Source organism: Podarcis tiliguerta (genome assembly GCF_965153285.1).
Source record: "Podarcis tiliguerta genome assembly, chromosome: 6".
Classification (NCBI taxonomy): Eukaryota; Metazoa; Chordata; class Lepidosauria; order Squamata; family Lacertidae; genus Podarcis; species Podarcis tiliguerta.
In genome coordinates, this window is record NC_139539.1 from 52,644,278 (window position 1) to 52,668,610 (window position 24,333).

Sequence of the window (24,333 nt, forward strand, 5' to 3'; positions counted from 1 at the left end):
GAGGGGGCATCAGGTTAGTGGCGGGGGCAGATGTATGCACATTTGTGGCTGCCGCCGGCAACCCAAGGCTCCCTTCATTAATCCCAGCTTTTATTTTAGTGGTAAATTGCATGATTTTCTTACTCTTAGGGTTGCAAAGGAAAGTTTGAAGCTTTGAAGTCTAGCAGTGGCATTCAACCAAGTAATTGTGCAAGCACAAGGATTAGAACTAATGCAATGAAATTTCCTCCCTTCCCACATGCCCTGCACCACCCCCAAATCTGCTGTGGAGGGTTGGGGACTCATGGGGGGAGGAGATGGGGAGAACATTCGATTGTGCAAGGAGACATTCACCTTAGTGAAACATTCACCTTACTGATACAGTAGGAACCTCAGAAATAAGGGGCAGAAGGACAAATAAATGGGGATTTTCATTGAATTATTTCCAAGCCCATTTCAGGGCAGATGTTAGGTGTCACATTTGGGGATCATTTCAGACATATACAGTAGATGAAGGCCAGCACATCCGTCAGGGCTAGCTTGGACTCCCCACATGATGGCAAATTAGCTACCATATATACTCAAGTATAAGCCGACTTTTTCACACACTTTTTATGCTGAAAAAGCCCCCCTCGGCTTATACTCGAGTGAGGCGGGTGGTGGTGGTGGAGGGACGAGCTGCCCGAAAGGAGCCCCTTTGGGCAGCTCCCTCCTCCTCCTCTGCCTTTGCCGCTGTCAGCACCACCAGGCTGCTTGTTCTTCCTCCGCCGCTGCCACCACCACCACCAGGTTTGTGGTGTGGTGAACCAGCTTATACTCGAGTCAATAAATTTTCCCAGTTTTTTTGTGTTAAAATTAGATTCCTTGGCTTATATTTGGGTCGGCTTATACTCGAGTACAGTGGTGCCCCGCAAGACGAATGCCTCGCAAGACGGAAAACCCGCAAGACGAAAGGGTTTTCCGTTTTCAGAGGCGCTTCGCAGGACGAATTTCCCTATGGGCTTGCTTCGCAAGATGAAAAATGACGAAAATTTTTGAGTTTTTTCCCCGCTCCCCAACCCCTTTTTCTGAAGCGCTAAGCTGCTAAGAGCCTTTTAGCAGCTAAACTGCTAATCCCTTAAGCCTTAAAAAGCCGTTATTAGCCCTTAAACTGCCAATAGCACTAATAGCGCTAATCCGCTAATGGGCTTGCTTCGCAAGACGAAAAACCCGCAAGACGAAAAGACTCGCGGAACGGATTCTTTTCGTCTTGCGAGGCACCACTGTACTTAATCTTTGGCTCCAGGGATTTTTCTTAAATAGCCCTCATTGTGACCATGGTTCCTATTCTTGCTGTAGACACATGGGAAATTAATGCTGGGTCCCACAACCACCACCACCATTGTTACTAGGAATGTGAATGGAAAGCTCATTTAACAAGCCCCAGAAAAAGTGATTCAGGAGAAGAATTTGTATTGGAAAGTTCGCAATATTGTGCTATCTTACCAGAATATGAATTCAACTATTATTATTGCTGATTGAAAAGGAATATAGAAATTTTTAATTTATATATTTTTTCACTTTGGGGTTAACAAGTTTGTTAACATTTTTGCAGCAACAAAAAATAAATTTACCAATTGAATAAATACACTATTTTTCTTCTTCTTTTATATATATGAACACATATATTTTACAAAACCCCATAGCAGCATGGGAAATAAAGATCCTTCTACAAAAAGAAGATGTTAAGTCAGTGTACAAAATAAAGCTTTAGAGTTTCAAAATCATATCTGGGCAAGAGAGACGTATACCAGCTAGAGGTGCTTCTTCCATTCATTTGCTCCGGAGGCCCAGGTGAAATAGTTCATTGAGAACATACACAATCCTTCTCCTCTTTTCTGGATATTGCACTTACAAATCCTTGTTTTGTCAGGAAGGATTGAGCAGATTCAACAGCAGAGATGTCGTTGCTACACAGACAGAAAGAGTTAAGAGTGATGCCATGTTGCCGCTTATAGCTGAGCTTTTGAGATGACGACGGAATGCAAGGTCTGGCTGGGGCTGCTGGTCCAGAGGCTTTGAAAACCAAACAGAAGGGTTGACTGAGATGTAGCTGTTGGTTATCCTGATGTGAGAAGGCACGGTGGTTGTCCTAGAAGAAAACACAGAAGAGCAAGGTTACAAGGTTACATTGGATTCCATGCATACTTGCCATTGGGCTTTTAAAATGTTGCTGGTGATATTCAGTGCCAAAGGCCCAAATCTCCCCTCCCTCTATTGTCCTGAAAAGGTACAATTTTCCATATGACAAAACGCATATTCAGTTGCTATGCAAATAGTGGGGCAGAGGACCTAATCCATAAACAATAGACTATACTCAGAAAATCCTGTTGCCAAACCTGGTGTTTGGGCATATATATTGAAATGAGCATAAATAAACCTAAATACACTTGGATGAACATTGAAACCGTGGCTTTATTTCAGGTAACTGATGGACGTGTGCTTACCATGGGGATTACTTGTCAGCATGCAGCAAGTTTTCCTTGAGGGATAAATTTGTAATTGAAAGGAAAAGGGACTGATAAATTGTAATGGTGATTCATGGTTCTGTGTAAATATGCCATATAATGAACCTGATTTGAATTTGGGGTTTTGTTCATACAATTTTCTGCATGTGCTTCCTATTTATTTCCAAAACAAAAGTCATCGTGTTGTGTGTGGTTTTTTTTTAAAAGACCTGAACAGATGTGGAGCCAATTCTATCAGAATATTCTCCATGTTGTTTTTGTAGTAGTTCTTGTTGTTTAAGGCTGGAGAACAACTAATTCGTGTTTCTCCTTTGGAGGAGGTCACTGTAATATTAACAGATAACCATGAATTTCATTAACGGTATTGTATCACATGAAAGTCATCAAAATCTTCAATGTGCCAGACTTCAATGGAATTCTCACAATATTTTGAAATTGCACATAGCCTAGCAACACAAACTATTGAACACAATTGGTACTTAGGGAATAACATGTATTCTTAATTGTGAAGGCAGGCAAATAGGTTGATTTGTTGCCTGGGTGGTGGCGAGCTGTTGGTGATACCCCTTGCAGCAGTATCCACAGTACCTACCCTGGAAATATGGGCTGTGTTGTGTTTACTGCATGGGAATGGTGTGGGAGGCTGAGGGAGCTCCATCTTGGTGGTGGCTCTCCAGGTGTGTGGGATGCTGTCACCTGTGGGATGCTGTAACCACCACCAACACAGAGCTCCCCAGCATCTCCCCACCCCCACCCCAAAGCTATGTTTTGGTTCTGCAGATTTCCAGCTGCCCCTAGTTGTTCATCTCAGGGAAATACTGTGTGTTTGAAAGATGGTGTCCACCGAGAATAATCAGAGGTGGTGCTTAGGTTAATTCTTAGACAACTGCAGAGGGGAGAATGCCTTGTAAAATCCAATAACCTTTGAAGCACGCCCTTGGAGTGATTACTCCATCCTCAACCTAATGATTTAAAGATGTGAGAGTCCTTTCTGATTTGGCAACAACAAGAATTTCATCCTTATTAAAACCAGTCTGTCAGGAAACGATATATCATTCTCTGAGAAGGAAAAAAACACCCACCACCCTAACTTTAGAATTGCTATAACTGTTCAAGGTTATGTAGCTGGAAAATGGCACAGATTCTCACAAAGTGTCTGTGTGGTCCTCGGGCAGGAGATGACAACATTAACTCTTCCTTTTGCCCTCCTCCCCACTACCTCAGAAATGCTTTGATGCTTTTGTAATATTTTGGGAACATCCCTTCATAATTCCATACCATGACTTACCACCACAGTCGACACAGCCTCCCTTGAAGAACCCACCCCATTTTTCATCCAAGTCCCTGGGCTGAGACAAGCCTTTCTGTGTGTGTCGTTTATTTTGCCAGCCCTTCACAGACAACCGAGGAAGAATGAATTCAATAATAGACGCAAAGCATGGATGGTAACACTGCCTCATAAAAAGGCCTGCTTGCTGTTTCTGGGCTTACACAAGCGGTGACATTTCTTGATCTTTCAGACATGAAAAGCTGCCTTCTAACAATATGACACCATGGTCTTAGGGCTTATCCATGCCTAACTTTCCTCCGCTCTTTCCAGGCATGGTCCATGATTTAAAGCTCCATGTCTGAGCACCTTTTTTTGTTGTTGCTCTGGAGCTTTCTCACAAAAGCCCACTCTTTTAGAGCTCAGTTGGAACAAACATCAAGCCACAGAAAATGCTAATTGATGTTTGCTCTGATGCAGCTTCAAAGAGTGGGGGTTTTGCAGGGCAAAAAAAATCCCCAAATGCTTGGACACTGAGCATCCAAGCAGAGACTATCACCTGGAAAGGGTGTGGCAAAAGACTAGTGTGGATAAGCCCTTAATACTAGCCAAACAACATAAAGGTTAAAATACCCAATAGATTACTCCAACTCCAACTTGAAAAGGAAACGAGCTCTGACTGATTAGTGCTAGCCATCTAGGTTCTCTTGCAACCTTTAGTGTTCTGAGTACAATCCCTTTCCTACAATTTTTCTATTAATAGTGGGCAAGAGGATTTTTTTATACATCTGTGGTTTCTTCTTTAGCCACAGCTAAAGTCCAATTTGACAGCCAGGATACAGCATACACTGACACTTTCCCCTCTGATTAGGGGTGGACTTTGGTTTTTCAAATTTCAGTGGTGCCAAAATTTGCACCCCTACCACTCACCCTCTGTTCTGCTCAATTCCCTGTCTTCCCTGTGGTGCCCCTTTGCTGGTTCCACTGCCCTAAATTTGCCTCTGCTCTCATCCATTAATTAGAAATGCTTTGGAGCAGCAGTACATACCCTCTAACATGCAGTGTCCATTAGCAGGGTGAAACCTAACAACCTTTTGGGTCTATGCTACTTAAATACTGTAACTCTTTTTTTTTTTTTTGTCACAATCTACCTTGAGGCCTGAATTAATACTTTGGGGGGGGCGGGGAAACTCATCTACATGTACTACAAACTTTCAAGGGTTTGATAAAGAAGCAGGGTATTCAGTGACAGGACAAAACGTACTGCATATACATTATAGATAACAAGAACGAGCCTAGATAATTTTAAATTATTATAAAACTTTCTCTTAAATTAGGATTCCTACCCCTGTGTTTAATCCCCGTTGACCTTTCTTGAAGTGGATATTTTTCTCTTGTGTTTTATAGTGGAGCAGGGTAGCAAGTCGTTAGCCTTCTACACATACAAACTAGATGCTAAACTATATTAAGACTTTTCAGAACTAGTTTTAAGGAACATCTGGCAAGTGAAAGCTATGGATATGGAATATGTAAATGGAGTGGCTCCTATTTATAAATTAAAAGATCCACCAGAACATCTGCTAACATGTGGTCTCCTGGAGCTCATCTGCCACCCACAGTTTTTCATCACCACTGATAAACATGTGCATGGATCATATGCAGAGGCTACCCTTCCTTTGAGGTGCTCAATGAACATGTGGTCAAGCATAGTGTAAACATGCTCTTCTCAGGCAGCAAACTACAAGTGCTTGCAAAGTTCGTGCTTTTGCAGGCCCACAAAATTAGCAGTACAGGAGATGGTTGTTGTGTAGTCATTGTTTGCCTGGTCTGTTTAATCTACACTAAATGTTTAAAAAAGATAGTGACCTTGTAAATTGGACACATAGAGAAGAGAATTGTTACCAAACACATGGAAAGGCCGTAGCTCAGTGGTAGAGTATCTGTTTTGCCTGCAGAAGTTTCTTCTCAAGAAACTCCAGCATCTCAAGTAAGACAGAGAACTCTCCCTAGATATAAAGGTCACCTGCAGAGGAAGTGTGGAAATGCCACACATATCTTCCTCGTGGCTCACCATGGTGTATAATAGTTGGCATCAAGTTATAGAAGCTGAGCTCCAAATCATCACAAGAAGCTTACTGAGTGACCTTGGGCAAATCAGCCACTCAAAAGCCTCCTCAGGTTGTATTGAGGATAAAAGGTGGGGAAGGATATTGTGCATCAACTCCAGAGGAAGGATAGAATTAAAACTTTAAAAAGAGATAAATAAATGGTATTTGTCTATGATGTGATCACAAACCCTTCTAGAAGCTGAAGAAGCCATGTAACAACGTAGCTTCTTGCATGCTATAGCTGTTCAGTAGGCAAAGCACCCTCAGGAACATGGTAGCACTCTTTAGCCTGGCAGGGAATGGCTCTCTTTAAAAGGCTGCTGAACCTGGCACTTGGAGCCCAGAAACTGAGAGCTTATGAGAGACGAACTCAACCAGACTTCAGAACTTGAAAAAGGTTTCCTGAGTGCACTGTGCCCTGACACAGAAGTTCAATGGAAAGGACTCATGGGAGCTCTTACTTTCTGTCTGTCAACCCCAACGATCAGAGCCAAACACCTCTTCTGTGGAGGAGTCTCTGTGGGTTTGACAACAGATTCAATGGCTTTTATTTCTAAGAATTATACTCTGTATTCCCAGCCCACAGGGTTCATATAGTGACTTACAGTCAATTAAAATGGAAGTCTATATAATAAAACAGGGGTTTTATTATAAAACCTGTGGCCCTCCAGATGTTGCCAGACTACAGATTCCTTCTTGCCTGTCTATAGCAGGAATGCTGCCTGGGGCTGGGGGGGGGGGGTAGGACCAGGTGTTCCCCATCCATGCAATTAAAAAACCCCATATAGAATACGCATTCAAACACATTTTTTAAAAAGATCCTGTAGAGGTCTATAAATGAATTTGATCAAGCATAAATTAACCTACACCAATATAAAGATTATAACCATCTTCCATAAACTCACAAATGAGTCGGCCCGGGCAATTAGCTCCTTAAAGAGGGGACCATTATAGAGAAGCCCCTGGAGAGCAGCCTGGGGAAGACTCCTCCCTGCACACCGTCCTCATTGCAATCACACTGTCCACAGCTTGCCAAGTGGACTGCGGTGGAGTATGAGGAGTGCAGTTGACATGGCAAGGATGGCATGTGGTCTTGGAGGAATGCAAGATTAGCAGTGAGGCAGCAAAAATTGGTGGTGGTTGGCATCTTTTGGCGCCCATGTGATCCTCAGTGAAAGCCTCTGGGCCCCGAGCCACAACTTGCCTACAGGTACCTTATTTTCATGTTCTGTTGTAAACTCAGATGGAAAAAAGCAATTCTACTTATTCTACGTTTTCCTGTGTAATGTCAAATAGGCTTAACAACGGTAAAATGAGAAATACTAACGGAGCATGAAAATTTGCTATGCAGGCTGAATATAACGTCTTGCTATGGGCGTGAGCACTAAATTCCTTGCCTCTACTTTAATAATGCAAAGCCTAAGTAGCAGGACTTGAACCCCTGTGAGATTAAAATAAAATAAAAAATGGCTTCCTCTCCTAGCTGGCTGATCATATGAAAATGCATAAAGAACATATGTTCAGAGGGTTCAATTAATATATCCTGCACACTCTGACCAGACAACTAATCCAAAAAGCTCTACTAAAGCCATCAAGGGAAGCAGGGGATGCTGGCAGAAACAATGAGTGGGGAGATTTCCTTTTTCCTCACAGACACTGTTGAGTTATGCCGTGCCGTTATTTTACTTGCACGTCTTGCCTGCATTTATCATATTTATCAGGAAGCTGGGGATGTCAAGAGCAGATGTTGGACCAGTTGCACAGGTGCGGACTCGCGGGCTTGGGCAAGGCTCTGCCGATACAGCGGAAAGGTGGATGTGAGCCTCCTCTATTAGCTGATTTATGCCTGGAGCTTCTTGCCAGATGCGGAAGAAGAAATACATGTGAACGTAATTTAGAGACTCCTCACAAGATTACATAATGCAGCTTGGCTACCTTGAGCACTTGGCGACGCCCCTTTCCTTCGCACAACTGGGTTGCTTGAAGAGCGATAAAAGTATTAGGCTTCCTCCCTTTTTCAAATGGCATCTTCATGATTGTGAGAACGAAACCCAGGTGTGATGTTTATTCCAGATATATTAATTTGTAGTAAAACCAATGGTCACCCAAAACTGAGGCTTCATTCAGTCATTCAAACAAAGCGAAGACTGTTATAAATTCTTTAAGCACAACACTCTTAAACAACAGAGACGGCTATTTTTATACATGCCGTGAGATAAATTGCAACCTGATAGCCTATCATATTCAACAGCAAAGGATGGTTGCTGATGCTTGGGGATGCCCATCTAAATCCTGTCACAAAACCCAGTCTCTTTCACATTAACTCAGTATCAGATAATGCTCTGAGCATGGACAGCATTCTCCTGCTACTTCTAGGGAAGGATAATTTATATGGTATTCTTTCAGATTTCTATAGGTGGAAAAGACCTATAAAAGCTTGAAAATACAAGACACGTAGCAACCTGCTTTGAACTGAAGAGGCACCTGGTCAGATTATCAGGAAAATGGGACAGCCATGCCCAAAACAGTACAAAGCAGCAGGAGGGCACCAGGTTGGGAAAGACTATATTATATCAATCAACTTGTCAGAAGAAGGACACAGTTTCTAAAGCCTTTGAAGTCAGTGTTAGCCTATGAACTGTGGCTGAGCATTCTCAAGGTTGACAAAGTTTCAGGGTGGCTTCCAAAGGCAGATACCATTCAGATGGCATAATCAGACTCTCCCAGGGGTGCAGAGAAGCCTGGCCCACTTCCAGCATTTGAGGCCACTGGTCATGAGAAAAAATTAAAATGACGGCACCCAAAAGCAAAATAAGGTATCCAAAATAAAGTGAGGCATAATTTGAATACATCTTTTATTTAATGAACACTTATGTAGCTGAGATACGTTTTGGTCTGCAAAATACCGAGCTGAATGGCTCCCCTGACCACCACCACCTTGCCTCTGATTGGCTGCCTGACATAAAACTGGCATGTCTCAGCTCCAATGCCACTCACACAATATCTTCCATTTTTGCATAACTGGCCCCCTTCTTTTATACCTTTGTGCCATTTCCAACCTTTTAAATAAGATATTAGTATAGCAAACAAGGAGCTTGTAGGTGTCTCAAACCACTGTGGGGGAAGGTTAGATGGCCAAAAATAATAATAAATCTGATTCTTATTCTTTATTTCTACTGTTCTCATGTATACTACTTAAGAGAGTTTTATTATATTAAGCAACATTTAAATCTGTATACATTAACAAAAGCACCTCTGCCTCTTCTGCATTTCTGTGTTGAAATGCAATGGAAACAATGGGCATTTATTCATTTCAGGGGCAGTTAAATGAAATTAAACATCATTGTGACTGACAGCATTCTGTTTTGCATCACTACATTGCCTACAAGGAAAGGGCAAGTGCCTGAAATTCCAGCACAATTGATAAGGATTGCTAGCAATGGCTATAATTAGTGCATTTTATTGCACTTGACTGCCTTCACCATTGGGGTGGAGTGTTTCTCCTCCTTGCTTTCTCTCTTTCTTACACTGTTAACATTGAGGCTGAAAGAGCTGTCATATCTAAAAGAAGCTGATAGTTGCTTGTGTTTTGTTGTCTTTCGGGACTGAGCATTCATTGTCAGCATGCCACATAAATGCCATTCTTGGTACTATTATTTTCCATTCAAGTACAACTTGCTTTGCCTTCCACATATATAGAAAGCACACACACTGTGGGGGAGGAAAGGATGCCAAGGAAAATGTTCTCTCTTAAACTGATGAAACATGACGGCAAAACTCAGTCAACAGAAATTGGGAAGAGAGGTCAAAGTTTATCTTTCATAACATAGGGCTTGTCCACAAAACCAGTTATCTCTGCAGATAATGCTATTTGTTCTTAGTTGAAAGCCCATAATCTTATCTTTCTCCTTCTCTTTCCCCTGATTGCTTGTTTTCTCTGTACCCTGATTTCACTCATAATCACTTAAAAGGTCTGATCAACTTTAATCCCTACTTTTGCACCATCTGGAAAAAGCACCATCTGGAAATGCTGTCAGAAAAGTGCTTCAGATGTTGGAAATCACTGAGCAAGCCTTTGTAGACTCACCCATCTTCTATCCGAACCCAGAGGTCATTGAATTGTCTTTGGCGATGGTTTTTATACTGCTTCTTGTGCCACTTCTTCTGCCGCCCAAACTCTTCCAGCTGACTGATGCTGTCTGGCAGTAGAAGATGTGGAGGAAGACTGTCTTCTTCACTGGACTGAGGAGGCACTGAAGATGATGGTGGTGGCACAGGGTCAAAAAAATGGATAGCAGGTGTGGCTGTTGCAGAGGAGCCTCTAGAGGGTGCGTCGATGTTTGCTCTGGGGATGCAAAACAAGCTTATCAAGAAGTGATTTGTGGCTGTGCTAGAAAAATCAAGATCTGAAACAACTGGGTTGAACTTAATTCACACAATGCCACTATTAGGCACAACAGATAGTACACAATACAGTCATACTTTGGGACAAATACGCTTCAGGATAAGTATTTTGGGGTTGCGCTCCATGGCAACCTGGAAGTAATGGAGTGTGTTACTTCCGGGTTTTGCCGCTCGCGCAGACGGTCAAAATGACATAATGCGCATGTGCGGAAGTGGCAAAACGTGACCCGCAGACATGCAGCCACATCTTGTGTTCTATTCAGGATGCGAACAGGGCTCTGGAACGGATCCCGTTCGCATCCCGAGGTACCACTGTATGCAATATTGGTGGTGCAAATATTAGCAGTGCAAAGGTGGCTGAAGTCTTATGTTGTGCCTTCCATGGGAAGGAAAATCAAGAGCCACAAAGGTTGTGGATCTGCCTCCTTATTTTATTCTGAGCACACAAGTCAGACATCAGCAAACCTGTCCTGGGCAAACAATCCTGATCTGGGGAAGTGAATGAGAGCCTGAAGCTGAAGAATGAATAAACTGCTACAGTGAAATCTTTTTCTTTGGAATTTTTGGGAAACCAACTAGTTTGAGCAATGGACTTTCACTCACAATCTTATCGCTCCTTACCTCCCCACTGCAGCCCTCTGTGTGCCTACAAAAACTGTTCTAGAGGGTAGGAGGAATCTTCCAGAGCACAGAGAGGGATGAAGGAGCTACAGAGTGGAGAAGAACAAGTAGGATCTCCTTGTTCTTAGAATCATATGATTGTAGATTTGGCAGGGGCCACAAAGGTCATCAAGTCCAATCCCCTGCAATGCAGGAATCTTTTGCCCAACGTGGGGCTTGAACCCTGAGACCCTGAGATTAAGAGCCTCATGCTCTACCGACTGAACTTTCCCAGCAGGATTCTCCTGGTACAATGTTGCATCTCACACTAACTTTGCACAGGCACTCAGTAAGGATGCTTCCGGTTTCTGTTTGGGAGAAAGAGGTTAGATTCACATAACCATATTGTTCCTTCCAAGTCTATGATGGTCTTATCTTTGAAGAAGTAGAGTTTCGTTTTAGTTTCATTACATTTTTGATAATAGTACAAAACATATAATGTGGCAGCTTTGGGCCTTGTGCCATCATTTTGCTACTGCATCAGAAGCAATGCCAAACATGAGCTAATATCGCTTTATAGATTCCCATAAATTCCACAATGGGAATATTTGTCAGTTCAAGAATTCTACACTTCTTTACATATAACTTTCATCCTCTGCCCTCAGACCACAAAGGCATCTGTCTTGTTGTATGCAAATCATGTAAGTATGGAAAAGCTTGCAACATACATAATTATTTGCCATTTTATATCCCCCTCCCAAGTATTTGGCTGCAATTGTTAAGGTTTTGGTGACAAATGCTTGTACATCTCATCGCCTGAAACTGCCACACTCCAGCAGTGTAGAAAGGAAGGCATATATAATATACATAGGGTCTTGTGGCTTGCATTTAGGAGACACTAACATATGTGATGATGCAGTAGTAGTAGTAGCAGTAGTAGTAGTAGTAGTAGTAAGAATACCTTAATATATTCAATGGCAATATGTCTCTGATCTGTCACCCTACTGCGGAGAACCACATAAACTGTGAGATGTTTAATCTTCTTCATTTTATCTTAGGACTCAAATGTCTCAGTAAAAGGAAGAGAGGAAGTGGAGATATTTGTTGCAGTCATTGGCACTTCACTCATATGGGTTAAGCTTATGCTTGAAACATGTAGCAGTGGGTAGCAGTGGGTTCTTCTTAGCTGGTTCGCACATGCCATAGAACTGGCTACAGTCCATTGACTGTAGTGTGCAGCTACCGTCCCACAGTCATCTATGCCTCCTCTTCAAAATTTGTGCTATTTGAGGACTATACTCATTTTGGAAGGAAGTTATATTTATTGCGAATACTTAAAACAACAAGAACAACAACAAGTAGAATAACAACAACAACAGGAAAGGGGAAATAGCTTCCATTGTTTCTCAGGAACCATAATTCATAATCTTTGCCCCTGAAATAAAGCCATTTCATTTCTCTTACCGTCAAGAAAACCCCATTATGCAATAAATGAAACTCTGAGAAAATGAAAACCACTTGCGGTGTCCTTCCCCAGAGCATATTAGGTCACTCAGGAAACATCCTCCTTGGCGTGTATGATTTTTTCATTGAAAGTTTACTTGTTTGATTGGAAGTGCTTTATCACCATGCCAGCTGCCTGAGATGGTATCTTCGCCATTCATCCACATACTTCCCAATGGCTGAATGACACCCTCATTCCAATAGGTTTGGCAACTGCTGCAGATTATAGCTGAAACTATGGGTGGCATTTGGCCTAGATTCTAGCAAACCTGTTGCTAGTATTTTTCTATGCATTGCTTCATATTTTGGCAATATCCTCCAGCCGCTTGCTTTCCTGCCTTTGCTAGCTTGTGTATGGTCCACTAATGTTTTTATTTAGTGGCTCGACCAGAAGTCTTGTTGGTGTTGAATTAAACTTGCATTTCCAGTCAAACAGCTACTTCTAATATTAGCATGCAACACTTCATATAACTTCTCTGGACACCACCATTAATAAAAGGCCATCTCACCTGTAGTCATTTGATGGTGACGCCCAGAGAAAGGTTTCTAAAGAGGAATAAATATATAACAAACTAAGATTTCAATCCACAACCCACTTACTTAAAAACAGTCCCATTATAAATTGCTTTTGATTCTCCCTCAAGTCCCTTTATAGCATTGTGGCTAAATGGTCAGTTAGCTACAAACTGGGATTACAATCCTGACAGCTGTGAGCAGAAAAAGCTGCTATTTTGTGCTTGACATAGAAGTGTAGAAGACATAACAACCAGGGAGATGGACAAGAACTTTATGTTCTCTCTTGAAAAAGAACATAACAAGAGAAGAAAGCCTCGGACTCCACCCAGATTCAAGTACTCCCAGTGCCACCCAGGGACTAAACTGTATAATAACACTATCCACACAGTGCACTTGCATGAGCCATGTGTACAGCTAGCTATATGAACCAAGCTTCCATACATGGAACAGATTATTGGGTTGCAGTTTGATTTTCCTTATGTCAGGATCTTGGGTAAACAGCTGCCCTGCATTAGAAAGAAGTTCTGTGAATTGTGGCCTACAATTATAGAGTTCTGCATTGACTTTGAAACAGTCCCATTAAAGTCAGAAATACTGGAGAAAGTGGGTAGTGGGTTGCAGTAGTAGCCCTTGTGAGTAGTTGTAATGATTTCAACACATGCTGAACCATTGTTGCTCAGTTTAAAGAGATTAACTTTGGAAGCTGTTCAGACAAATGTGTGAGAGGCTTCTTAGCTTGAAGGCATGATAGTATAGGTGGGAGAAGTAAGTGCCGGACAGTCCTGAGTGACTGCAAACAGACCGCAGACGTCAACAGATAAAACCAGCAATCTCTGTAGGCACATGATGCCACTCAATACTTTTGTAGCCACTTGGGATGGTACAAAGTGTAGCAGCACTTTGTTCCAGAGGAATATTACTGGAGGCTGAAAAGTTTCATCCACAAGACACAAGTGCCGAATGAAAGAAAGCAGGATAAGCTCCTTTCACCCTGCATGCTGCAATCACTTGGAGAGATTGCTTTTCCCTCACTATGTAATTTGGAGTGGTAAAGAGGTATGATTCGTGTTAGAACCACTCCAGTTATTTAAAGTGGATTACTGCAACACAGGGCTGCATTTGAAAATGGTCCTTTAATGCTTCAATTAATTCATAGCTGATTTTGAACCTTTAAGGTCCTTCACAGTTTGGGACCAAGGTACCTGAAGGATTGCATTTTACCAAGTTTAGTGACTCAGATTGCGAGATCTTCTTCTGAGGCCCTTCTTTGAGTGTCCCTACAAGGTGAGGTGGGTGGCTGTTTGGAAAAGGGCCTTTTAAGTGGTGGCACCCTGGATGTGAAATGTTCTCCCCATAGAGGCTCATCTGATTGCTAATTTGTCATCATTTCAGTACCGAGTCTTTTCTTCCCCCCCATTCCTTCAAAATTTGCTATAGTCTCAAAATTTCTTTAGTTTACGCTTCTTTTTCTGCTTTTCAAGTTTTCTGCTGTTTGTTGTTTTGCTCTGACCGTTTTTTTTTTAAAAAAATCTATATAGTAACTTGCCCAGAGAATGTTTTGTTATAGGGTGGCCTATAAAGGAAGGAAGGAACAGATACTGTAGTCTATTTTTTCACAGGTAAAGGTAAAGGGACCCCTGACCATTAGGTCCAGTCACGGATGACTCTGGGGTTGCGGCACTCATCTCGCTTTACTGGCCGAGGGAGCCGGTGTTTGTCCGCAGACAGCTTCCGGGTCATGTGGCCAGCATGACTAAGCCGCTTCTGGCGAACCAGAGCAGTGCATGGAAACGCTGTTTAGCTTCCCGTCAGAGGAAGCTACTTGCACTTGACATTCTTTCGAACTGCTAGGTTGGCAGGAGCAGGGACCAAGGAATGGGAGCACACCCCATAGCAGGGATTCAACCCTAGGCTCTGTGTCTTAAGAAAATATTCCAAAAAAAGAGAAACAAAACAAATCTGGTCCAAACCCATCAGTGAGATTTCAATAAGACCTGTACTCATACAGCAAATATTTTCAGCTTCTCTACCCAGCTTTACAAAGGCACTTGGCATGAATGGACAATTTTACTCTCTACCCTTTTGCAAATGAGTACTAGTAGCATATGCATGTGCATTTTTTTATTGTGCCGATGAAAGATCAGGGAATAAATTATGGAGAACTGGGAGCAAAAGATTTGCTGCATCTTTCTCATTATCCCTTAACCACTCAGACTGCAATGCATAATATCAACAGGGGTTTCTTTTGGAGATATAAAAACTTGTTGGTTAAAGCACCAAGATATTACTACCAAATTAGCAGGTTTTCTTAGGAACAAGTAAATAGATGTCACTACATGCTCTGGAAATATCTTGCTGGATATGAATGATATGTAAAGAAAATCTAGTTCTTCTATCAGTCAAATCAACAGGACATTTCTCAGAGCAACAGGACTAAATTGTTTTAAAAATCTTATTTTAAAGTATGTTGCTAATTCTTTTATCTAAAATTTACCCAGAACAACTACGTTCCTTGAAAGTTAATTGGATATATAAATGCAATAAAATCACAAAGGAAACAATTTTATGAGCAGATGGAAATTCCTTGGAAATCTGGTGTGCATATTTCCAGTGACCAATTTGTAAAGCATTCATTCCTTCTAATCCCACAGATTTGGTTTAAATTAATTTGTGCACACTCAAGTTGAAATGTTTTGATTTAATCCCCCACCCATCCTAGTTAGAGGCTATTGAAAAACCTGTTGTCATATAAAAACAGGTGGAAGGATGGAATGGTAGAATAAAAGACTCCATGCCCACAACAAATCATAACATCAAGGCCATGGAGGCTTAACATTTGGCTATGGGCTTTGGTTTCACAAGCCCCAATAGAGGATCTCACAGGCCAAGTTATTCAAAGTAAACAAAATACGTATTCTTGGCAGGTTAAGGAAGCCTTATTTGGCTTTCAAAAAACCAAGTTAGCTTTAGGAACAACTGATGCACAATGTCACAGTGAGCCTTGGGCTCCCTTGCTCTGTCCCCTTTTCTCTTTCATGCCCAAAGGTTTTCACAACCCTGAGTTCCTCTTCTTGACATACAATCTCAGGGAACAGTGGTTTAAACCATGCTATGAAAACAAGCCAGAATATGAAATCATGGTTTCGTCTTGGCTCGTTCTCACTAAACACAGGCTCCAACTGCACTATACATTTAAAGCATTATCATGTGATTTTCAACAGCCATGGCTTCCATCAGATAATCCTGGGGACTGCAGTTTGTGAAGAGTCCTGAGAATTATTAGGAAACCTCTATCCCTCACACTGAGCTACAGTTCTCAACCCCTGTTCCCAAGGAACCCTGAGAACAGGATGTGTGTGTGTGTGTATGTGTGTCCTAACAACTTTCAGCACACTTAGCAAACTACAGTTCCCAAGATTCTCTGGGGGAAGCCATGACTTTTTAAAAATTACATGATACTGTTTTAAATATATAGGACAGATGGGACCTTGGTTTAAACAAATCACAATTCCTAAAATTCATATAATGAGGGGGGACAGCGGTTAGTTTACAAATTAAAAGTTGAAGCTTTCAATCTCCTTGCAATTAAAAAAGAAGAGGAAAGCTGGAGAGAGAGCATAGAAGCCTGTGACCATGGATTCTCATTTTGAATGAGTCCTTCAAATGTTATATAATTCCTCGAGTGCTTTGATTCAAGGCAACCACAAACATTTTTTATCACTTTTCTCCTCTTTTGCAGGGGGGAAGAGGAGCAAAGTAAAGAAGTTCCACTCTATACAAATTCCAGTGAGCAAATCCAATGTAGCAGCTGCTACCCATTTAATCTGAAAGAACCTATCGAAAAGAGCAATTCACTATGCACCTGTGACCAGTGATGACTTTCTATTGTTGCTGAATTCTCAGAATCTACTCTGCTCTTCAGAAGCGTATCAGTATTGTGTGCCCAACGTAGCTTGAAATGCTGACAATGTTGCATTTCTTCTCCCTTGAATTCCACAATTAATGTTTACTCCATGAACTGAATTATTGAGGCAATATCCTTACTTGTGATCTTGGAATCTATAAAACCATCAGCAAAAACTATTGGGGGGCATTGTTCCCCCCCCCAAAAAAATCAAGCTCAAGCCAGAATTGGCATCTAAATAAATATGGATATAAGACAAAACAGAACTGGTGACTGTCATACTTAACATTGGTTCAAGGCACTGTGACAAAATTAAGCTTCTGTTTTGCTAGTGATAGTCCTCAAGTCAATTGTCTTCAAGAGCCTCCCTTTTTATAGAGCATTTATATACAGTTAGATAACAGCAATTCCCTCACCTCACCGCCGGATCAAAGTTGTGACTGTGTGATTGTGAATTCAGAATAAGTCAATTAGACTTGCTTCCAGACATTAAAATTGGTAGAATTATATAACACATGGATAGGGATGGTTTGCATTTAAATGTGAACCTGTCTAATTCATACTTCCAGAAACAATACAGAAACTGAACCACAGTTATCATTTGAAATTTACATGTCTCTGAATTTTGTGATACAGTTTTCCATCCAGAAAACAAGTACAAAGTACGTACACTGGGGAAAGTACAAACAAAAATGCATGCATTAGTGAAAGAACATGTAAAACTGAATTGTTTGCAAAACTGCAAAGTGGTGTGCATATTGAAAAAGTGTGTGTGTTGTATATGAAAATGGGTATGAATTTTCATGCAGGCTAATGAAAAAAATTCAGAGACTGATGTGGAAATGGTCTTAACTTAAGATTGGCAAAATGAGAAACTGAGAGAAAATGACCGTTGAAAGATAGAAGGAAACTTTACTTTTTTGACCCTGTGCCATTCTGAAAAACAACTTCTTATCACTATTCTACAATCTAGTGTTTATGTAATGTCCTATGTTTTTGCGAACAATGCACTATTGAAAATGTAATAGATTTGCTTATTCACAGGAAAAGGGGGGAAATAAAGACAAATGAAGCTTACTTTTCTATTGGTTGTCCTGCAGGAATATGCTTTACTTCAAACCCAGCTTGCTTCAGCACATCGATAACAGTGTTGTTGCCCAAGAAGTGACCTAAAAGTGGACAAATAGAAAAGTCATTCAGAAACCTGATGAAAAACTTTTTATTTATCGCTGGACCTGTATCACAATATATTCAAGAGGTTCAGGGTAGATAACAAAGTCAACAGATTAGCTAAAGAACAATTCAAGTCCCTGAATGCAGAGCATTCCTACTGTTGCAGCTATAGTGACGGAAGTAAAGGATAAACTAGACTGCTCACTCATGACACTCAATCCTTTAGAAGCTCTGCTTACAGTTTCTATCCCTCAGCAATGGCAAAGGATAAGTTCCAGGCCAATTTCATGTGGGAACATTATGAAACATACAAACTAAGATCAAACCTGCAATTATAATTGCAGTGTAGGTGAAGGCAAGTAAGGAAAATGCTAGTTTTCTTCTATTTCAGGAGACACTACAATCATATACACCCACCTAGGTTATCATACAGACACAGGCAGATACTTTCCTCTGTCCTAGTAATCTATACTGGCAACAATTTCTCTATTATTTGTTGACAAATCAACCATCATGTCCATCATGCTTTTCTGTCTGCATTGGCTTATCTGCCTGGATTGATTTTGGAATTGAAACTGTAGATGGGAGAAGTAAGCTAAGGTCATCTCACCCAAATTTGACATCACAGTCCAACACTTTTCCTGGAAAAGAACAAACCCTGTGAAGATCCAGATTAATTCATTCCTCTGAGAAGCCCAGGCTCCTCAGTGAGCCACAGGAATTCTCTAGTGTGCAACACTTGTCTTTGTTCTGTTTGTTCATTTTTATGAGAGCTGGATTTAGTTTCAGTAATTAGCAGCAAAAATTACCAGCCTGGTGATCAGGATGTTGTGCATACACAGAATCAAAGAGAGAAGAGCAATTCCTGATTACTCAATACCAAGACACAGGGTAAAAAGTGATGCCCACCAAACCGTAATTTTACACAGTTAAATTAAAAAAGCAAAAGTCAATGTGGCTTAACAGCTTAATGAAGATATACAACACTTGCAGTTGCCCAACAGTGAGATAAAATGGGTTCAAAACTCAGCAACAAAATACAATGTGCACTGGAAGACAGAATAAAAAGTGTCCAAATGGCCTGCTACAATTAAACACTTTAAGTTGCCAAATGTATTTCAATGCACAGGTTGTCTTCAGTGGCACATACTGAAAAATAAGTTAACAGCTTCAAAGTGGATCGAGTACATAATATCTCAGGCTTGTTTATAATGGGGAGTGCAATATTGAAAAAGCAAAAAACAAATATGTGACATTATGTTATATTTGTATCTTACTAGCATCACTCCTTTTTGAAAGCTCTGTATATGTAGCTTCCTTAGCAGACCAGAATGATGGATACAAAAATGCATCCCCTTTCACAAGTGGGGAAAGTGCCCAGATGCGAATTGTGATGCAGTGCACACCTGAGCATGGCTTGGGAAGGTGGCTGGGCACCAGGGCTCACAGACAGACTCCTGGGAATGGCACATGTAGCCCTGATATTAGGATGCAGGCATTCAGCTTGGAGAACAACGCAAGCAGCAAGCTATTTCACTTGGGGATCTCAACACATTAAGCAGTGAGGAAATGTATTCTCTATCAGTAGAGTAACATGCGCTGGGGTAGGAGTAATGAGAGCATGGGGAAGGAATGAGGCTTAAAGCTCTTCTGATTGGAGTTTAGAGCTCCGCGGTGGGAAAGAAGTGGGGAGATGATGGTCCAGAGGCCTAGCTGGCTGGATTAGGCCAGCAGGTCTGAGGTTCCCCATCTCTGCAGTGCAGCAAAGGCATTTGCGTGCCACCGCCTGCGTTTGCATGTGGCTCTTCTTTGCTGGCTCAGGATGAGCCTGGAAATTACTCAATATTCAATGGTAATTTGGATGCCAAGCTCTTCAATGATTCCTCCCCTGTTTATTCCTGTTTATAATTCAGAGAAAGCATGATAATCAGTATCAGTTGTAAGGGTGATATGCATGTAGAAATTTTAGTACTGTTTGCAAGAGCCATAAAGCGGTACTTTCTAGCCAAAACACACTTTTTAGAAGACTTAAAAAATACCATATGAAATGAATCTCAAAACAAAAACAGACAATAAACCCCAATTAAAATTGCATTTGCAGGTTCCAACTGGATCCAGCATTCCACCCACTCCTTTAGAGAATTGTTTGATTCTGGTTTACTAACTGGCTTATAACTAAAGCAAAGACCAGGGTCCCGAAAATGTGTTACATGACCTCAGAGATCTGAATGCTAGGACCCTTGTGAGTCATTAAGTCGGCTCTATTGTAAGCATCCAAGAACTGTGGTTAAAATGCAAAGCATGAAGAAACAATGGGCTTGAGTCCTGCAACTTCACAATTACAGAGACTTTCCAAAAATACTAGCCCAGATTGTGGTCAGCTCCAAGGCAACGCTGCCAGTACTGCTTGCATATACAGATTATTGAAGCAACAGATATCCAAAATTGACACAAATCCTTGCGAGGAAAATCACATTGCGAGCAGCTATCTTGAAAACATTTAGCATACAATCACCACACCAGCTTCAATATGGTTTACCTCAGTGGTCTGAAGAGTATGGGCTCTCTCCCATCTCTCTCACGGTCCAATGCTAAGCGAATTTAAGAGGTTTTTGGCTCTACGGATCTCAATTTGGACATCACATAGGTAGTTCTGTTCCATCTGCTGTTAGTAAAAGACTGAAACAGACACTGCATAGATAAACTTACAATGCAGCAACCTTTTGGTCTTCCCACAGACTTTCAGTTTGCTAATCAGCATTCCTTTGTTTATGGTCCAGGCTCTCCTGGTTTCAGTATGGCAGACAGCACCCTCTTTGCTATAAACAGAGCCAGCACAGCTTTATAGATATTATAAAATATTTGTCCCTTTCTTCCACTTTGGAAACCATGATAAGTGCTAAGTAGGCCAGGCTGAAATCCAGAGGTTCTCTCTCTCTCTCTCCTCCCACCCCCCCAAGTTTAAATATTCTGCTGAATTAGGAGATGAAGTAGTTGCAGCTATTCCTGGTTTTCCCATCTGGTCCTGTAATCTGCTCCATTCCTTACCTGCTGTAACAAGCTGGACTCAAGGTGTGCCATAGATTGCAGGTGTGTGTGTGTGTTATGTGTGTGAGAGAGAGACAGATTCAGGAGGGGAAAGCTATGGGTGCCTTTTCTTCTGAGTCCACAGCAACATAAAGATAAAAGTTGGGATCTCTGGGTTGCAGCTTGACAAATCTAAAAAAAGGGCAAGGGCTTTCTTACCCAACTCTGAAGTGCTAATGGCCTCTTTCTCTGCCTGGAGATAACCAGCAGTGGAAGAAGCCACTCGGGCACCTGGGGTGGCATGCCCGGGGGGGGGGGGGGGCAGCTGCCCATAGGGGCCTCTGGAGTATGCCTGCCTCCTGCCACTCAGCTGCCCTACAGCTGAACGTGGGGAGGCTGCAGGCAGACCATTTGGGCAGCGCAGAGCCTTTTGCGCGCCCAAGACACCGCTTTCTCCCAGGAGAGATGCATGGCTCAGGCATGCTGCAGGCCCCACGGTGAGTGCCATCTGGCATTTTGTCACCCCCCTTAGTGGTGGCACCCGGGGTGACCTGCACCCACCGCACCCCCCTTCATAGCTGTCAACTTACAGATTTGAAAATAAGGGACCAGCAGCCAAAATAAGGGACCTGCAGCCTCACCTGTTTCAGGCACTTCAGTCTTCCTGTCCTCCTGCAGTCTGGTCAAACTCATGCTGGGTAGCTTCGAGAACACTGTCCAACCAACTTTGTAACCAGAGGTTCAACTCAATAGAATCTGAATCACATGCACCACAAGGCCTATGTAGCCTCAACTTAAGATGGCTCCCCGGCCTGGCTTTGCACTGCAAAGTTTGCAGCAGCACGTGCAACAAAAATGGCGTCCAGCATTCAACCCCCCCCCCAGCTTGCATTAACTAGCCACGCACAAGGCATGCAAGCTCCACCCCCCCCAGTCGTTCTTAGACTTCTTATTGGGTGAGCAACACAGCCAAGCAACACAGTTGAAGCCTCCCTCCTCCCTGGCCGGCAGGGAGGGTGGGAGAGGAGCTGCTTCCTTTGAAATTTAAGGGACATCATTTAAGGGACATCCATCAATAAGGGACAGCAGCGGGACATGGCACTGGAATAAGGGACTGTCCCTTCAAATAAGGGACACTTGACAGCTATGCCCCCCTTCCTCCACCCCTGGAGATAATGAATCTGTATCCAGGCTGTACTACATGAGGCTGCAGGAAGAAACTCATGTGAAGGGTTTTCTTATATAATATATGGCCTGTAAATATAAAACTAGCACACCAGGGAGGAGGTTGGGCTAGAGTCCTTAACAGTTATAGTTTTCTGTGTGCAGAGATGATTTTGTCTGGAAGATATTCCACTACATGGACCTCACACTGGCAACAGTAAGCCATATGACCCAGACACAGACCTTTCCACCAGTGAGAACTAGGTCTCAGATATCCCTTATCTCTTATCTCTAGTAGGGAATTTCCACCTGAGATGCAGTTCACCATTTTACAGGTATGTTCAAGTGTCAGTAAACATTCCCTGCATTCAAAGCCACCATAAAAAAATGGTTCAAACCCTGGCATCTCCAGGTAGCCCTGGAGAGCCACTGCTAGCCAGAGTTGATCAGGGCTACCCTCCAAATGTTGCTGGACTACAATTACCATCATCTCTGATCACTGGCCATACTGGGAATTTGTTTAGCAACACCATGTTGAGTCTAGTCAGAAGTGGCACATCCTGTTTCACCACCTGAAATGAACTGAGAATGTGCTGCTATGCCACCAACCTCCCTTATGTGGGTTATGTGGCAGTGCCCACAAAGCAGAGGCACTGTGAGCGGGTTCCAGCAAGATCTCATGAGTTTTGGTGAGCTCTAGTGAGATTTTGGTGAGATCTTGCTGCTGCTGGCACTGCTTCTCTGCTGGTTGTTGGGTGGACAAGGTGACTACAGGGACATTGCTTCTTGGGCTTCCGTCACCAGATGGAGTCACCAGATGGAGTACCAGAGTACTCCATCCTGCCTCATGGGTGGGCCAGCCCTGGCTCTACTGTAGGCAATAATGAACTAGATTAATAAATGGTCTGGCTCAGTGTAAGGCAACTTACCATGTTCCTAAATGGGTGACAATTGTCTACCCAATTGTTTGATCATCAACAAACAATGGTTAGATTTTCCCAGCTACACATGTAATTTTGTTTGTTTGTTTTAAAAAAGGGTGATTGCTTTTGCCAGATAACTCATTTAATAAAAATGTCAATTTCTCCTCCCAAAAATGAAAGTTTTAAGTTTTATTCTTGAAATATTTCTACAGAGGTAGACATTTGTTGCTGGTCTCGATTCTGTGTTGATTTGCTACATTTGTCCTGGACAAAATCCTTACAGCATTATTCTAATTTATTGTGACAGCTGGTGAAAGCTGGGTCAGATGAGGGCAGGATATCTATTTGATTGGGGAATACCTAGCACACATGCAGCAGGGAAGGGGGGGGGGGAGCCTCATACGGGATTGTATTTAATTCTCTCCATAGGCATGTAATGAATACTATCAAGTTCAAATGGTTCCAGTGCTGTTGATGAAACAAAAGGGGTCAAATATAACACTGTGTATAGAAACTGCAGGAAATAAGATATTTTTCAGCTCAATGAAATAAAGTTTTGTCATTCACAAGAAAGGCTCAGAATTTGTTGTATCAAGCCATAAGTAACGTGGCTGGTTAGAGGAAGCTTTAGAGGAAGACATGGGCATTGTCTTGCACCCAGTGCACAGTGCATGTGTGTGACTGCATGCACATGCATGCACATGCATTCAACATGCACTGCACGTGTGATGTCGCATTGTCAGGAGACCAAGCATGGAGCCCAGTGTGGCACAGCTTTAATGGCTCACAGCTTCTCTCTCATGCTCAGGCGGAGCCCTCATTGCGCTCAGCTCTGTGCTCAGCATCCTCCACCCCCTCAACATTGAGGGAGTCTGGCCCTTTGCCAACAGATATTGAGGGGGCCAAAGACACCTCGGCCCTATAGAACTGGCGCGCTTGGGTGAGGATAATGCTCAGTCAGATTTTTACAAGCTTAGCTTTTTAATGTGGCACTTAGTGTCAGCAGAGCCTGGGGAAAGAGTTTCCAAAACTTATGGTTAGCTTGAAACATACCCTGACCTCATTTTTTAAAATTATTAATATTGCCAAACTTTAAAAGACAATTCAGATTTTTAAAAGGAGGTAGAGCTGCGTGTGGTAGAGTTACTATAGATTTCAACATTGATTTTCAGCAAAATTATTGTCATTTACACCTCAATCCCAACCAATATTTTCTTGGAATTCTCATTGTGTTTAAAAATACATAAGCTGTTTTGAT

The 24,333-nt window shown here is 42.1% G+C and overlaps 1 protein-coding gene across 1 annotated transcript in view; it reads right to left on the reverse strand.

The window, feature by feature from the left end:
• Window positions 1–1,600: 1,600 nt before the first annotated feature.
• The window catches only part of TRABD2B (TraB domain containing 2B), a 231,850-nt gene continuing 209,117 nt past the window's right edge, over window positions 1,601–24,333 (reverse strand). Inside the window, exons 5-7 of the mRNA XM_083447870.1 lie at window positions 17,867–17,957; window positions 9,949–10,206; window positions 1,601–2,110 (exon numbers count right to left, since the gene is read on the reverse strand). Of these exons, the coding sequence (XP_083303996.1) occupies window positions 1,888–2,110; window positions 9,949–10,206; window positions 17,867–17,957 (572 nt within the window). The 3' untranslated portion in view covers window positions 1,601–1,887. The remainder of the gene's footprint in view (window positions 2,111–9,948; window positions 10,207–17,866; window positions 17,958–24,333) is intronic.